We start from the raw sequence: 16,317 nt of genomic DNA, 5'->3' as shown, positions 1-16,317 counted from the left end.
GAGTTCAAAATAAATATGGTATTGATCTTATATTATGTTATTACATTTTTGCTCGTATAGATAATTAAAAACAATGAATTCAATTGAATATCCATAACTTATGAGCCAGTTATCTGGATAGAGGCTGGCCAAGATATTGGGCCAGGGTCTCAACTACAAAGAGGCCGAAGAATAAAATAGCCTAATAATAGATTTACATGTTCAATCCATTCAAATTGACGCATCACAAACCTAATTAATATATTAAAATCATTTTAATTATGCATCTTGATAATCTGGTAAATACAACTTCCAAATGATAGATTTAATTAAATTATGGGATGAAAAAATAGATGAATTAAGAAGTTAAAATTAGACAGTGGGTGGGTTTAAAACGGGTCAACGGATTTGAATTTTTAAAGTGGGTGAAATTGATTTTAAATTGTATGTGACCAATCATAACACCATGTAACTTTATAAAAATTGAGAAAAGTCATCAAGTTTAGGGTGTTAGTTTGAAAATTATTCTTGAGCCCCCCCCCCCCCCAAAAAAAAAAAATAATAATAATAGGTGGGGGATATTTTTAAATCAATAATTAAATAGGAGAATATTTATGAACCTTTTTTTATACACTAATGATATTTTTGATTCTTTTTCCTGATATACAATATAAACAAAATATGCTATGAATTTTAAAATAGGAAGCTTCAATTACAAGTAGATAAATTGAATAAAAAAGGGACACCGCTGGTTGATCTGAATTAATGCTAGGTAAGATGTAGCAGAGATTTTTGTATTATCGTGCAAACTGCAGCAACATTTTCAAACCCAATACAGTAAATAGAGTATTAATTTATAGTAGGCAATATATATATATATATATATATTACTCTCTCCGTCTCATATTAGTTGTCATGTTTATTAAAAATAGTTGTCTCAAAATAGTTGTTAATTTAAAAAATCAAGAGATAAATAATTATTTTTTTCCAACTTTGCCCTTAGTATTAATTATTTTAGAATTAAGAGACACATAAATAGATATATAAATTAAAAATTAATAAGAGATATATTAATCAAATAACACTCTTAATTAATATTTTTTAAAAAAATTATATAAAATATTATCATGACAATTAAAATGAGAAGGAGGAAATACTCGTAAAAGAATCCGAATCCCGAGATATGCAGAAGAATCAATGAGACAAGAAGGCGTGGGGAAACCAGCAGTTCCAAAACCATGGGCGATTCGAAGACCTAACGATATTCTGCGGACCCAATAATTATGTAAGACAAATAAATATTAACATAATTTATGTAATGGACCTAGCTCCCCATAACGTTTAAACCATAATTGTTTTGGTTATTTTAATAATCTAATGTTTTAATTAATTTACCCACTTCTCAATTAATTTTATACGGTATATATATTTTTCAATACATTATGCCTTGAGCGCTCCACCATACTTTGTTCTTCACAGAATATATCTTCTTTATCCATGCCCTATTAGCAGTAGGGAACCAAAGCTACTACGTACACTAAGTTTTATGGCGCCTGATGAAATAATGAAGAATTTGTGAAATTTTCTTCTATTTTCTGCTGACCTCTTTTACAAACTACTCTAGCATTTATATACATTGTATGGAATCTAATTTTATAACAGAATGGACAAGTGTCCCAATTTCTGTTGTAACCTCCTAACAACCTAAAAATTAAAATAAATACTGAATTTACAAATACACAAATAAAATAAACATTATGTACAAGTCATATAACCATTGGGCCTTCATCTACTATCCACACAACCTTTTCTGTCAGCCCAACTCAAACTGAAATCCAAATATGAAAACCCAAAATATAGGCCCAACTCTTGCCAAGCCCAAACTTGCCCCAACATAGAGAAATATCTGAGAGGTTCTAGACACTTCGATATGTACGAAGTGATCTGAACCTCTTCAGTCTTCAGCTACCCTTTCATCTTCTTCACTTCATCTTCTTATTCTTACCTGTGTATCATATCTCTGAAAGAGACAAATCACAACACCCCCCCTCAAGTTGGAGGGGAGGAGGAGACACCCAACTTGTCTAACAATCGAAGATGAAGCGGTCCAGTGAGCGATTTGGTAAACAGATCGGCAAGCTGTGCGTTCGAGTTGACAAAAGAGAGGGAAATCAAACCAGCAAGATACTGTTGACGGACGAAGTGACAGTCAAGTTCAACATGCTTCGTCCGTTCATGAAAAACAGGGTTCTTTGCTATGTGGATGGCAGCGAGGCTATCGGAATGTAAAGGAATAGGCAAGGAAAGCGGAACAGACAGATCGTCAAATAGGCGGACTAACCAGGTAAGTTCAGCTACAACTCGTCGCATGGAACGATACTCAGCTTCAGCTGAGCTAAGAGAAATCGAAGCTTGCTTTTTAGATTTCCATGAAATAGGTGAAGAACCAAGCGAAATATAAAAACCACTAACAGATCGGCGTGAATCTGGACAGGTACCCCAATCAGAGTCACAAAAGGCGAGGAGTTTGTAGCAGGAGGAAGAAGTCATGTACAAACCAAGTCCTGGGTCCTTCAAAAGATAGCGTAACACCCGAAAGGCAGCAGTAAGATGTGGTTCACGAGGATCTTGCATAAACTGGCTCAAATGCTGTACAGTGAAAGACAAATCAGGCCTGGTGTGAGTAAGGTAATTCAACTTACCCAATAAATGCCTATAGAGTGTGGGATCTGTGATAGGTGTGCCTGTGTGAGCTTGTAACTTGACGGTAGAGTCCAAAGGAGCAGAGACAGGTTGAAGATTTAATGAATCAAACTCGTGGAGTAGATCAAAAGTAAACTTCCTTTGAGATAGAACAAGACCATGAGATTCTCGAACAACTTCCATACCAAGAAAAAAATGCAAATTTCCCAAATCTTTGATCCGGAACTCCGTATCCAGAAACATCTTAAGGGAATGTAATTCGGCTGGATTGTTCCCAGTCATGATAATGTCATCCACATAAACCGCAACAATAGAAATGAAATCACCTTCCTTCTTTACAAACAGAGAATAGTCATTTAAAGAATGTTTGAATCCTTTGAAACTGAGAGCAGAGGTTAGCTTTGAATACCACTGTCTGGAAGCCTGTTTAAGTCCATAAATGGATTTTTTCAGCAAACAGACATGGTTAGGAGAAGGAGGTGAGATACCTGGTGGAAACTTCATGTAGACTTCCTGTTACACCCCGCACTTATAAGTTATTTTTATATATATAAATTTTAGATATTTTAATAGAGACATGTGAATTCTATCTATGTGGAGAGATTCTAATTATATTAATTAATAGTTATCCAAAAAGAATGTCCATTTGTAGTATGTGTAGAAGTTATCCTTCTGTCATGCATATGATGATATATTCTCACTTTCCACGTGCACCCATGTGATTATGTTGTAATATATAATTAACAAGCTAGCATAATAGAGTTGTTGAATAAATGTAGGCTTAGTAGATAGTTTGTCTCTTTATCTACTTTAATTATAGTAAAACCCACCGCCAGTAGCCTTTATACATATATATGTGAGCCTTAGTATTGGAAATCATTTTCATCACATATATTATTGATGAATCAGTAGTTCTCTCCAAGAAATTTTCATGTTTTTTCAATAAGACCCTAAGATATATACTTGTCCAATCTAAGTTACGTTAAGCATAAATAGCTTCTCAGATAGCGGCTATCTAAGAGTTGCGTTAATAAGAGTTCAAGGTGGCGTGAGGAGTAATTTCGGCGAGATAGAGCAGGGGTATAAGGGTAGCTCCGTGTAGTTAATCAAGGGGATCAAGGTTCAACAGATAGCAAGCAACCACGGCGTTTAAATCGCGCTAGAGAAGTTCCGAGGCACAATTTTGGCTAGTTTTGGCCAATTTTGGATAAGGTAAGATTTCTCCTTTAAATTTGGACTTTACGGGGTTGTTGTAGAGTGTATTATGTACCTTGTATACTGCTGAAAGTATAAGAAAAATCGTAGGAATGCTCAACGAAAGAAACAAGCTAAATTAAAGTCATCGTAGTTAAATTATAGTCGAAGTGAGGTGTTGTGCGTTTGGAGGCGGCTGCTGGTTGTGTGGTGTGTATTACAGGGCCTAAATGTGTTCTAAAAAGGGTGGGGGAGCTGCTGGTTGCAGCCACATGAACCCCGCTTCATACAATTAAAGGTTTTGCGAAATAGAAACTAGAGACCCTATTTTGGTACCGTAGTTTCGAGCGAGTCGTTTCGAAGTGTGTTGTATAATGTTGCTAGGTTTTATATGTGTATGAACTGCTGGTTATGTTGTTGGTTGGCTGTAGGTATTAGGGACATGGTTGGAAATTCGGATAGGGCACATTATAGGGGAGGTGCTGTCCGATTTTCGTTAACTCCCTAACTAATTAAGGAACTAGTCTAGAAGGCGAACGAGAAAAGGAGTTTTATGAACACTCGTAAAAGGTATGTAAAGCTTATTCTTTCTTTCCTTTTTGGCATGTCTTAGTCGTAAGTTAAATATGATACAAGCTCCAGGGTGATTCCATTCTTAAGCATTTCTTATGTACTTGTGAATATCGAACTCCTATGGTAGTGAACTGTTTCCCTGGAAACCTTTGTATGTTAAAAAGGTAACAAATGTACATGCCTCAAGTCTTAAAGATTATATGATAACAAGTGTTTCGGATCCCATAAGCGATTCGGTCTTACTTTAGTACGTGTCTAGGGTCCCCGATAGTACAACTGATACTTCCCATAATGGCATTTAAAGGACACTCGAGATAACTACACTACTACTCGGGTTCTCAGGCGATAGCTTAATTTTCTTATACGGTCGAGTCCCCGATAATGATTTAAACTGCATATAGTTGCTCACTACTCAACTCGTGTGTACTGTAACACATCTTTCTCCGAGTCCCGGGCCGGGTACAGATTCGTGCTTAATCTCACTGCATTGTTCACCGAGTCCCTCACTAGAGGGCCGGGTACGTATGTATATATATGATGATGGGATTGAATAGGGTGGTGATGGCGCCGGACCTATGATGGTCCTACAGGTATGCTTCACCGGTTCCCTGAAAGGGCCGGCTATATTGTATAATTTCAGCATGCATGATTACGATTCCTAGGATTCAAGTACAGGTTCCTTGTATGATATTTTACTCCCTGCTTCTCTGTTTCAGATATGTTCCACATATGTTATGTTTTACATACTCAGTACATATATCGTACTGACCCCCTTTATTCGGGGGGCTGCGTTCATGCCCGCAGGTACAGGTACACAGTTTGAGGATCCACCAGCATAGGAGTCCCACTCAGCGGTCCAGAAGTGCTCCATCGTGCTGGAGCCTGATTTTGGGTACTAAACCTTATTATATATACTTATTTTGCTCACGGGTACGGCGGGGGCCCTATCCCGCCCTATGTTACTATTTCTTACTCTTAGAGGTCTGTGGATACGGATGTGGGTTGTACGTATGTGGGTTGTGGGTGTACGTGAGTTGTATATGAGTTGTATATGGGTTGTATATGAGTCGTATATGTGTGTATGTGCAGCTGTACCGATATGACGTATGGTTTGGAGCGTTCCCTGTGTTGTGGCGGCCTTGTCGGCTCGCGTATATGTATGTTATGGAACAACCCTATACATTACTATAGCCTCGTCGGCTTGTATGTTTCTTACATATTGATGTATTTTGAGTATAAACAGGAGACGGGTTATGTATAGTTGGTAGGGGTACACGTGTGTGTCCAGTACGGGCACCCGTCATGGCCTACAGGGCTGGGTCGTGACACTTCCTCATCCAAATCCCCATGTAAGAAGGCATTGTTGACATCTAGTTGAAAAAGACCCCATCTTTTCTTAATTGCCAAAGCCAAAATACACCTTATTGTCGTCATTTTACCACAGGTGAAAAGGTCTCATTATAATCCACACCTTCTCGTTGAATATCTCCTCTAATCACCAATCTAGCTTTAAGTCTTTCAATGCTCCCATCTGAATGCTGTTTGACCTTGTAAACCCATTTGCAGGGTAAGGCTTTCTTTCCGGTAGGCAGAACAACAACATCCCAGGTATGATTTAACTGTAAAGCTTCAATTTCCTTGTTCATAGCTTCTTGCCAACCAGGATGATAAGAATCCTGTGCATAGCTAATAGGTTCTTGGATAGTAGATATAGATTTAAGCATGTCTTGATTAACAGAAGATAAGTGACTAAAAGAAAAACATGCAACATTAACTGGACAAAAGAAATTACTGGAAGTCATGTCTGTGTGTGTGATAGCATTGCATATGTAATCCTTGAGATAGGAAGGAGTTTTTGGAATCCTAGAGGACTGTCTAACTATGGTTTCAACGAGAGGTTCAGTAGAATTAGGAATAGGAGAGTGAGAGATAACAGAAGAGGTAGGACTAGTGATAGGATTAGTAAGAGGGGATATAAGATCTGTAGTGACATTGCAATCATCAGCAGTAGTAGCAGGATCTGGAGACATAAAGATATCAGATGAAGTAGGTTCTGGATTCTCATGATAAAATAGATTTGGAGGATGGTGGGGAGTAGGAGAGGAGAAAGGATAAAATTCCTCATGAAAAACAACATTTCTAGACACTGAAATTTGCATAGTCTTAAGATTCATCACCTTGTATCCTTTTTTATTGAAGGGGTATCCTATAAATACACATGGCAGAGCCCTTGGATCAAATTTCGATCTATGATTTGGTAGAGTAGACACAAAACACAAGCAACCAAAACACTTTAGATGAGAATACAATGGCTTTGTGTTAAATAAAAGTTCATAAGGTGTTTTATAGTGTAAAACTTTAGAGGGAAATCTGTTGATAAGATAAGTGGCTGTTAAAACACATTCTCCCCAGTAGGTGATAGGTAAGTGAGATTGAAACAGTAAAGCCCTGGAGGTTTCAAGAAGATGCTTGTGTTTCCTCTCCACTACTCCATTTTGTTGTGGGGAAGAAACACATGTGGTTTGGTGTATAATACCTTTAGAGGATAGAAAATCTGATTGGATTTTGCCACTTCCTAATTCAAAAGCATTGTCTGATCTTATTATCTTTACATGAGAATGGAACTGCCTTTCCACCATGCTTAAAAAGGATTGCAATATTGAAAATGCATTTGACTTTGTGCTTAACAAATGAGTCCAAGTAGCTCTTGTAAAGTCATCTACAATAGTGATAAAATATTTAAAACCATCATGAGTAGGAGTTTTGTATGGTCCCCAAGTGTCTATGTGTATCAAGTCAAAAGCAGATTTGGATGTGATTGTGCTTAAAGGAAAAGGTTGCCTGGTTTGTCTAGCCATAGGACAGATAATACAAGGCGAAGTAAATTTAGAACAAGGAGAAATTGGAACAATATTTTTCATATTACTCAAAGGAAGGTGACCCAGCCTGTAATGCCACAGTTTCTCTTTTACACTTGGATCAAAAACACTAGAAAAAACAGAAAACACAGACACTGAATTGGAAATACAAATGGACTGATCCTTAGGTAAGTTAAAACTAGAACTAGACAAGCAACTAGAAACAGCCTTAGGAAAGCTACTAGAAATTGCTGGCTGATTGGGCTTTAAGATGTAGAGTCCTCCTTGTTCTCTACCAAACACCTGAGGGTTCCTCAGTGAAAGGTCCTGCAAAAGAAAACAGGCACTAGGTGTGAAAAGAAGAAATTTTCTGAGTTGTTTGCACAATTTATGTGCAGACAGCAGATTAAACCTGAAAGAGGGTATATAGAGTACATCATGTAGAATAAATTTAGAGGAAAGGCAGACAGATCCTGAATAGGTTACTTTGACCCTTTGAGAATTTGGAAGATTTACCACAATAGGCTCAGAAATTGCTTTCAAATTAGTGAACAAACTTCTGTTAAAAGTCATATGCTCAGTTGCTCCACTATCTATTATCCAAGATCTATTATCAACATTGAATATGCAGGCATTGGAGTTAAAAAACTTAGTCATACCAGCACAAGTTAGATTTGCAGCATTTTCAGTGGAACCTGCAGCTTGCTGGTTCATTTTCACTTGTTCCAAAAGTTGCAAAAGCTGAGAAATATTGTCTTGATTCAAAAACTTTGCCTCACTGTTTCCTCCTGATTGTTGTGAATCATCTGCTGAACTGATTGCATTGTTAGATTGAATATTATTTTGAAACCTTCTTTGCTTTGTAAATTTGAAATCAGCTGGAAAACCATGAATCTTGTAACATTTGTCAATAGTGTGTCCTGGTTTCTTGCAGTAGTTGCAGTAAACTGTGGTTTTCTTAGTGTCATATGCAAGTTTTTGATTCTTATGATCATTAAACCTCCTGGGATGTTGGTTAGCTGCCATAAAAGAGGATGATTCCCCTGGGTAATTAGGGGTTGCATGAATTTCTCTTTGTTTTTCATCTTGAATTACCAAAGAGTAAGCTTGCCCAATAGTAGGAAGTGGTGAAGACAACAAAATATTACTCCTTACTCCTATGAAAGTCTCATTCAGCCCCATCAAAAATTGCAAGAGTCTCTCATCCTGATGTGCCTTCACAGTCTTCTCTTTTGCACCACACTTACACTCACATACACATGCTGAAAAAGTATTCATTGCATCTAGTTCATCCCATAGACTTTTCATTTTTGTGAAATAAGTAGAAATGCTAAGGTTTCCTTGTGTCAGTGCATTTAATTCCTTTTGAAGTTGAAATAATTTTGCCCCATTTGCCTGACCAAATCTATCTTCCAGGTCAGACCAGAGTAACTGTGCACTGTGGGAGTACAACACACTTTCAGCAATCTCTTTTGATAAAGAGTTCAGCAACCAAGAGAGTACCATATTGTTGCATCTTTCCCAAGCTTTCTGGAGCATAAGATCAACAGCTGGAACAGTTAGGGATCCATCAATGAATCCTAACTTGTTCTTAGCTGAAAGGGCTATGATGACAGCCCTTCTCCATCCTCCATAGCTTCTACCATCAAAGAGAGCACCCACCAAATTCATCCCTGGATAATCTGATGGGTGTATGTAGTAAGGATGAGATGAATCCACAACATTAGTTGTAGTGGATCCTTCATTCCTTTCATCAGAAGAAGAACTATCTCTAGGCATTGTAAATTAGTTTATGAAATTACAAAAAATGATTGACAGCAGAATATTAAAATCAGACCTGCTCTGATACCATGATGAAATAATGAAGAATTTGTGAAATTTTCTTCTATTTTCTGCTGACCTCTTTTACAAACTACTCTAGCATTTATATACATTGTATGGAATCTAATTTTATAACAGAATGGACAAGTGTCCCAATTTCTGTTGTAACCTCCTAACAACCTAAAAATTAAAATAAATACTGAATTTACAAATACACAAATAAAATAAACATTATGTACAAGTCATATAACCATTGGGCCTTCATCTACTATCCACACAACCTTTTCTGTCAGCCCAACTCAAACTGAAATCCAAATATGAAAACCCAAAATATAGGCCCAACTCTTGCCAAGCCCAAACTTGCCCCAACATAGAGAAATATCTGAGAGGTTCTAGACACTTCGATATGTACGAAGTGATCTGAACCTCTTCAGTCTTCAGCTACCCTTTCATCTTCTTCACTTCATCTTCTTATTCTTACCTGTGTATCATATCTCTGAAAGAGACAAATCACAACACCCGTGCTACACATATGGATATTGGATGTGCTACATGAATTGTGACCACTATTTTAAAAAAATTTAACGAGGGATAAAATTCTGTAATCAAATAGCAAAATTTATTATTATTTTTATTATTTATAAACTATGTTGCGATGAATTAACAACAAATTTCGTAATTAATTTTAGTGATGGTTTGACATTTACTCCTAACTTGATTGTCTTTGTGGCTTTGTGTCAAATTGAAGATCTATTTTGGATCAACTATTAATGTAATATTTTTACCTGAATTAAGAACGACACTAAGCTCAAAGCACACATTAGCAGTAACAAATTTACTGGGAACCCAGAAATGAAGGGCGTTTTCACACATGCATTTTAATAGTGATAGCGTGAACTAACCACTTTTCAGTTATATAATTGAAAAAACAATCTTTATTTGGGATAAATTATTTTTTACAAGTGAAATTTGATGATAGTATCTTGAATTTTTACTTTTAAAAATTAATATTTCAAGATAATTAATAGTTGTTTTTCAACTATATGTGATAAAAATATCTATTTTTTTATTTTAAATATGACATTGGAAAGTTCATAAGCACAAACCACAAAAACTCTATTTATTTTTTATTTTTTTAATTAACCAACAACATTTTAATTAAAGGCTGTAAAGTGAAGTTCCTTATCACATAAATTCTTCATCTATTTGTTGAATGAATTGATTTTCTCATCCTAAAATTATGGCCACACTCAGTTCTAGTGGAATACAAACTTACCACGTTCATGCTATTTTAATGCACACCACATATCTACTTAATTCGGACAAAAATAAAACAATTATTGTAAACTATAATAAAATGGGGATTAGTATTTAAGACTAGAACTAGATAGTAACAACCGCTTCTATTTTCTCATAATTAGAGAACTAATTATATTCTAATTTTTCGTGAAAGATTTAAGATAAAACGTTACTTCACTATGTAAAGCCTCATAAATTCAAAAGGGAGTTAATACATTAATTTGGAATAGTAAAAGGAGCATTGACTAGCAAGTTTTTTCCTCAAAATATAACGGTAATTTCTCATAAATGAGGTTATTTTCTAGACAATATATAAAAGTGTGTAAAATTTTATATAGTGAAAAGAGGAAAAAATAAGCATTCTAGGTATGGAAAAGGCAAGTATGAAGTTGATTTATATCATGACACTATTTATTATTGCAATAGGTTTGTAATTCTCTTGCATTAATTATCTCTTTAATTTTCTTATAGATCATGGCTAAAATGACTAATATATTTATATACAGATCTTCTTTGTTTTAAAGCAGAAGCTTATCCAAATGAATGTTCTAAGGATGAAGATTGTGAACACATGCGGCGTGATGGTTGCACTCCTTTTTGTGATTGGGGAGAAGTTTGTGATTGTTATGGACCGCCAGATACTGATAAAGAGTATCATATCACAAATGTAGAAGCTCATCCAAATCTATCTCTTGTTTAATTTTTATTTTTAAAGATAGAAAAATAATCATATTCTATTCTACTATTTTATTGAATTACGTATACAAGGTATTGGATATCATATAAGTGGCAAGTACATGTAATATAATCATATTATAATTAAGTCATAAATGAGTGTATGTATGTAATTGATTCTTAATATTCAACTTTGTTAAAAGTATTTATTAGTTATGAATTAACAACGAAGTTCCTAACTAATTTTTAATTTTCTGTAATGGACATTGTTTGACATATGCCGCTAACTTGATTTGTTTACTCGCCAAATATCCCATTCAACTTATATTTGGATTAAAAAATATGGGTTAATTAAGTAGCAGCTGGTCATAGTTCAATCAAATTAGACAAATGATACCGAGTAAATTTATACCATCTACCAAACTAGTATAAATCTTAATTATGAGATATTATATTCCATCTTATTTCATCCAATTTGGGGTTATTTCATTCCATTTTCAAGTGAGATAAATTTCAAGACTATTAACTCAAGATAATTTAGTCCGCATACTAAATGACTCTTAAAAATGTACTCAACTATTTGGCCGAACTATTCACTAATTTTATTTCTAGTTAAAGAATTGAGTGAGATTATTTCAAGAAGCTATGGATGGTTTAGAATCAACCTATGAGCTTGCATCTTATAGCTCAAAATACTTTGTCAAGTCATTTTAATTAGGACTAACCCCTTACGACCTATTCATTGTTGAACCAGTCAAAATCTGAATACTTAAAAGTGAAATTTGGTCTAATTTAGACTCATACAAGAATTTGTCAACTGTTAATGAAATAATTTGATTACATTTTGGTCTAGTTAATTTTTCATTAAATTACAATAAGGACGATTCTAAGCTCAAAACAGACATAATTTCCTCTGCCTAAAATTATGTCCACACTCAATTCTAGTGGAACACAAATTTAGCACGTTGGTGACATTTTAATACATACCACATATATATATTGAAGCTACCTCTTTTCTTTTCTTTTCTTCACATTATTTAAATCGAACAAACAAAAAATCGACTGTAAAATATAATATGCTAAAATAATGTACGTCAAGAGGAACAAACATTATTTAACGCTTAATGAATTTTGAAATACTATTTATATATTTTGTGACTAAACTCACCTGTGGGGTTTATATATATCTACACTCATGTTTATTATTTTCTAATACCTCGTGTTCAAGGGTAATGAATAATGAGAGGTAATAAGAATTTTATTTGTGAATGGTGTGTTTTCTAATTTCCATTTCATTTTTCATGATCTCAACAAAAAAAAAAGATGTATTAATAATAATATATGGTGTTTTTATTTCTATTCCCTTTTTCCTTTTTCTTTATTATTCTTTTCTTTATCCTCCATTTTCATCTTTATCTTTTCTCTCTTTTTTTCTTTCTTTCTTTATAAGTTTTCTCCTTTTTTATTTATTTTCTTTTTTTATTAATGGTAATATTACTTCTTGTGAAAAAGGGGGGGGGGGGGGAAATTCCCCTTTTGCTCCACAAAGCAGACGAATTCCAATTTGAACTTCAAGCTGATGAAATTAATTTCGTAACTTTAGCTTGTTTTTCTTTCCCAACATAATAAAATGGGGATTTCTTTAGTATTTTAGGCCAAAACTAAAAGGCCATGTTTTTGACCTTTACTTTCGATTAGAGATTTAATCATATTCTAATCTATTATTGAATTTCACAAGTACTCCAACAGTTGTTCCTTGCTAAAGGATATTAATATGAGAAATAAATAAATATTCATAAAAAACAATTCATGATATGTTAAATTTTTGTGAAAGAATTTGAGATAAAACTTTACTCCACTATGTAAAGCCTCAAATTCAAAAGGGAGTTACATTAATTTGGAATCGTAAAAAAAGCAAATTTCTCATAATATAACGGTAGTTTCTCATAAATGAGATTATTATCTAGACAATACATAAAAGTGTGTAAAAATTTGTACAATAGTGAACATAAGCATTTTAGCTATGAAAAAAGCAACCATGAAGTTGATTTATACCATGACACTTTTTATTATTGCAATAGGTTTGTAATTCTCTCTTGCACTATCTTTCTATTTTTCTCATAGGTCATGGCTAAAATGACTAACATATTTATATACATATCTTTTTTATTTTAAAGCTAAAGCGGAAAGAGATTAAGATTGTGAATACGTGCGACATCATAATTGCATACCTTTTTGTGGCAGGAGAGGAGTTTGTCATTGTTATAGATCATCATCTATCGAAATATATCATCATATTACAAATAAAGAAGACGATCCAAGTTTGTCTCCGGATTAATTTTCATTCCTTTATGTGTTTTTTTCTTCTTTTTTTTTATAAGTTGAAAATGATTCATATTCTATCTTTCTATTTATTGAATTTTGTATAAAAGGAATAGAGGATTTATGCATTCTTTTGATTTTATACTATTCACTAATGTAATGCATCCTTCTTCAACATTTACTTTTAAGCAGTTTGTCATATGAAACGAATAATTAATTTGTGAATTTAGAGAAAAAGCGATACTATTAAGATATTGGAGCTAACAGTTAAAGTGGTAAACACATTTCATACAATCATTGATTAAGTGATAAATGAGTATATGTATGCATTTGATTCTTAGTATTCAACTTTGTTACTTTTGACAGTAGAAAGCGTGAGTAAATTCGCTAACTTTAAAATTTAAAACGATCAAATTAAAAGAAGCAGAGGATTAAGAACACATTAGTATACAATAGGCATGTGTATATTTTAATTTATTTTATTATATGTGTATATTTTAATTTATTTTATTTTTTTGGAATTGAATTTTACTTTTAAATATTGCTTTTCATTTTAAAAATAATAATTTTACAATGAAACGTTAACCAAACGTCTACTAGGTATCGGTATCTGAATAGTATTTTTAATGGAATTATGAGCATCCACATAATACGTATGATTCAGTTGTAGATACTGAATTGGTGGGGTTTTATCCAAAAATATGCAGAGGACATAGTCAGGCTACGCGGTGAAAACGCAATGGATAAAGATAAAATGCCAAATTTGCTAAAATCGATAATATAGCAATTTAACCAGATCATACAGATGCCCATTTTTTGGATTTTGTTTCTCATAAAAAAACAATTATTCAAAATATGACAAAAGGCAAAAAGAAATGCCAACGCAATCCACGCAAGCAAGATTATAAAATAATCCTTAATCCTCTCGATAATCCAAATTAGATCGAGACACATAGCAGCCTGCATTATCAATTAATATATCAAAAACCAGAAATTTAGGAAAAAATTAGGGAAAAAAAGAAAAAAGGGAATTTTTTTTTATGGATAAACCTCACAGTTTACTGACCCCACCTAATCCATCTTTTTCTCTTTTCACTTTTTTTTGACCTTTAATAATTCTTTTTCCCCACCATTCTTTTCTTCTTTAAGTTTCACGGAATACACAAAACCCTCAAACAATTTTTGCCCTTCATCCTTCCCAACCACAAAAAGAACACTTTTTTTTTTGAAAAAGTTGAACTCTTTGTTCTTGCATTCTTGTTCTATTAGAAGAAACTGGTTCTTGGTCCAAAAGGGTAGGTGGGTTTGGTGGGAATTTGTTTGTTGGATGCTATATTCTTGATTAGTCCTCAGATTTTTAGGAGAACAAAAAATGGCTTGTTCATTGAAAACTTGTTTTTCTGTTCATTCTTCCATTGGGTCTCTGCAAGTTACAGATTTGACACCTAAAAAATTTCTGGGCAAATCTTTGGATGTATCGAATCAGATTGGTTTTAACAATTGGAATGTTAAATCTCCAAAACCCATCTCAATCAATGTATGTAAAACTCTCTTTTTTTTGTTTTTCTTGAGCTTTTTTGAGTTCAAAGACTGAATTTTTTTTGTGTTTTTCTTAGCCTTTCTTGAGTCCAAAGATTAATTATTCTTTTTGGTGTTCTTGATTTTAGGCACAAGCATCAATTTGTGTAAGCAAAGCGTTAAGATGGTGGGACAAGACCCTTAAACCCAACATGTTAGAAATCCAGTCAGCAAAAGAACTGGCTGATTCGTTGTTAAATGCTGGTGACAGACTAGTTATAATTGACTTTTATTCCCCTGGTTGTGGAGGTTGCAGGACTTTACATCCTAAGGTATGTTATGTTTTTGTTTACCAAAAATGGCTTTCTTTTCTCCATTTGCTTAAAAAATCTCACCTTTTTTCTAAATTTTTGCAGATATGTCAACTGGCTGATTCAAACCCAGATGCCATTTTTCTCAAAGTAAACTATGAAGAACTCAAATCCATGTGTCATACTCTTCGGATACATGTTTTACCTTTCTTCAGGTTTTACAGAGGTGCAGAAGGCAAACTTTGTAGCTTCAGCTGTACTAATGCAACTGTAAGTTTTAAAGATTTTAGTTTTCCCCAAATATTATACACTAGTAAAAAGTTTAGTTTTTCTTATGGTGAATTTTGTTACTATTATGCAGATCAAGAAATTCAAAGATGCATTAGGAAGGTATGGAACTGAAAGGTGTAGTCTTGGTCCAGCAAAAGGGCTTGATGAATCTGAGTTGTTAGCTTTAGCTTCAATAGGTCAATTATCAAGAAATGATGAATTTGCAATGGATTATCCAGTGAAGAAAGGATTTGAAGAATTTGTGCTATCTGATAGTAAGAATTTGGGGCTAAAAGAAAGTGCTGAGTTTATGATGGCTTAAAATGGAGATCTGGATAGAAGATTAATTGGAGTAATTCTTTTTTTTGGTGGAGCAAATTTGCTTTGAGATTGTAATTTGTAAATATTTATTGTTTAATGGGGTTTTCCTTAAAGCAGGGCTGGTTTTTTTTTTTGGATAAGCCCTGTATATTTGGTCAATCTGTTAATTTGATTTAAAATAGTGATTATGTTGTTATGATGCAGGATTCAATGCATTGTGCCTATCTTTTCGAATACCGTTCCATTCAATATCCCTTTATAATGCTTTAAAATTGTTGGCAAACAAATTATTTGTAAGAACAAAAATAAAAGACCTTGAGAGACTATAACCACAGTACAACAAATTCAGGAATTACACAAGTTCATCCATGTAAACTTAGTCTCGTCTTGTAAGTCTATAACAACAGTAACATCAAAATTAATGTAATATTATAAATAAGGTTTGAAAAGATAGAATGAAATAAGAAGTTTTG

At 33.8% G+C, this 16,317-nt stretch overlaps 1 protein-coding gene across 1 annotated transcript; it reads left to right on the top strand.

The window, feature by feature from the left end:
• Positions 1-14,384: 14,384 nt before the first annotated feature.
• On the top strand, positions 14,385-16,040 carry LOC129896835 (thioredoxin-like 1-2, chloroplastic). The gene is made up of 4 exons (XM_055972815.1): positions 14,385-14,961; positions 15,092-15,274; positions 15,359-15,523; positions 15,615-16,040. Exons 1-4 carry the CDS (start codon positions 14,797-14,799, stop codon positions 15,843-15,845), a joined length of 744 nt encoding a protein of 247 aa, XP_055828790.1. The 5' UTR covers positions 14,385-14,796; the 3' UTR covers positions 15,846-16,040.
• The last annotated feature ends 277 nt before the right edge of the window (positions 16,041-16,317 follow it).

Source organism: Solanum dulcamara, chromosome 7 (genome assembly GCF_947179165.1).
Source record: "Solanum dulcamara chromosome 7, daSolDulc1.2, whole genome shotgun sequence".
Classification (NCBI taxonomy): Eukaryota; Viridiplantae; Streptophyta; class Magnoliopsida; order Solanales; family Solanaceae; genus Solanum; species Solanum dulcamara.
This window is presented reverse-complemented; position numbering and strand designations above follow the sequence as displayed.

Excerpts from the sequence above, each read along its gene's own strand:
- LOC129896835 (XM_055972815.1), top strand. The coding sequence starts at position 14,797 with ATGGCTTGTTCATTGAAAACTTGTTTTTCTGTTCATTCTTCCATTGGG. Across the intron at positions 15,275-15,358 it reads GCAGGACTTTACATCCTAAG|ATATGTCAACTGGCTGATTC; the intron begins GTATGTTATGTT and ends AAATTTTTGCAG. Across the intron at positions 15,524-15,614 it reads TCAGCTGTACTAATGCAACT|ATCAAGAAATTCAAAGATGC; the intron begins GTAAGTTTTAAA and ends ACTATTATGCAG.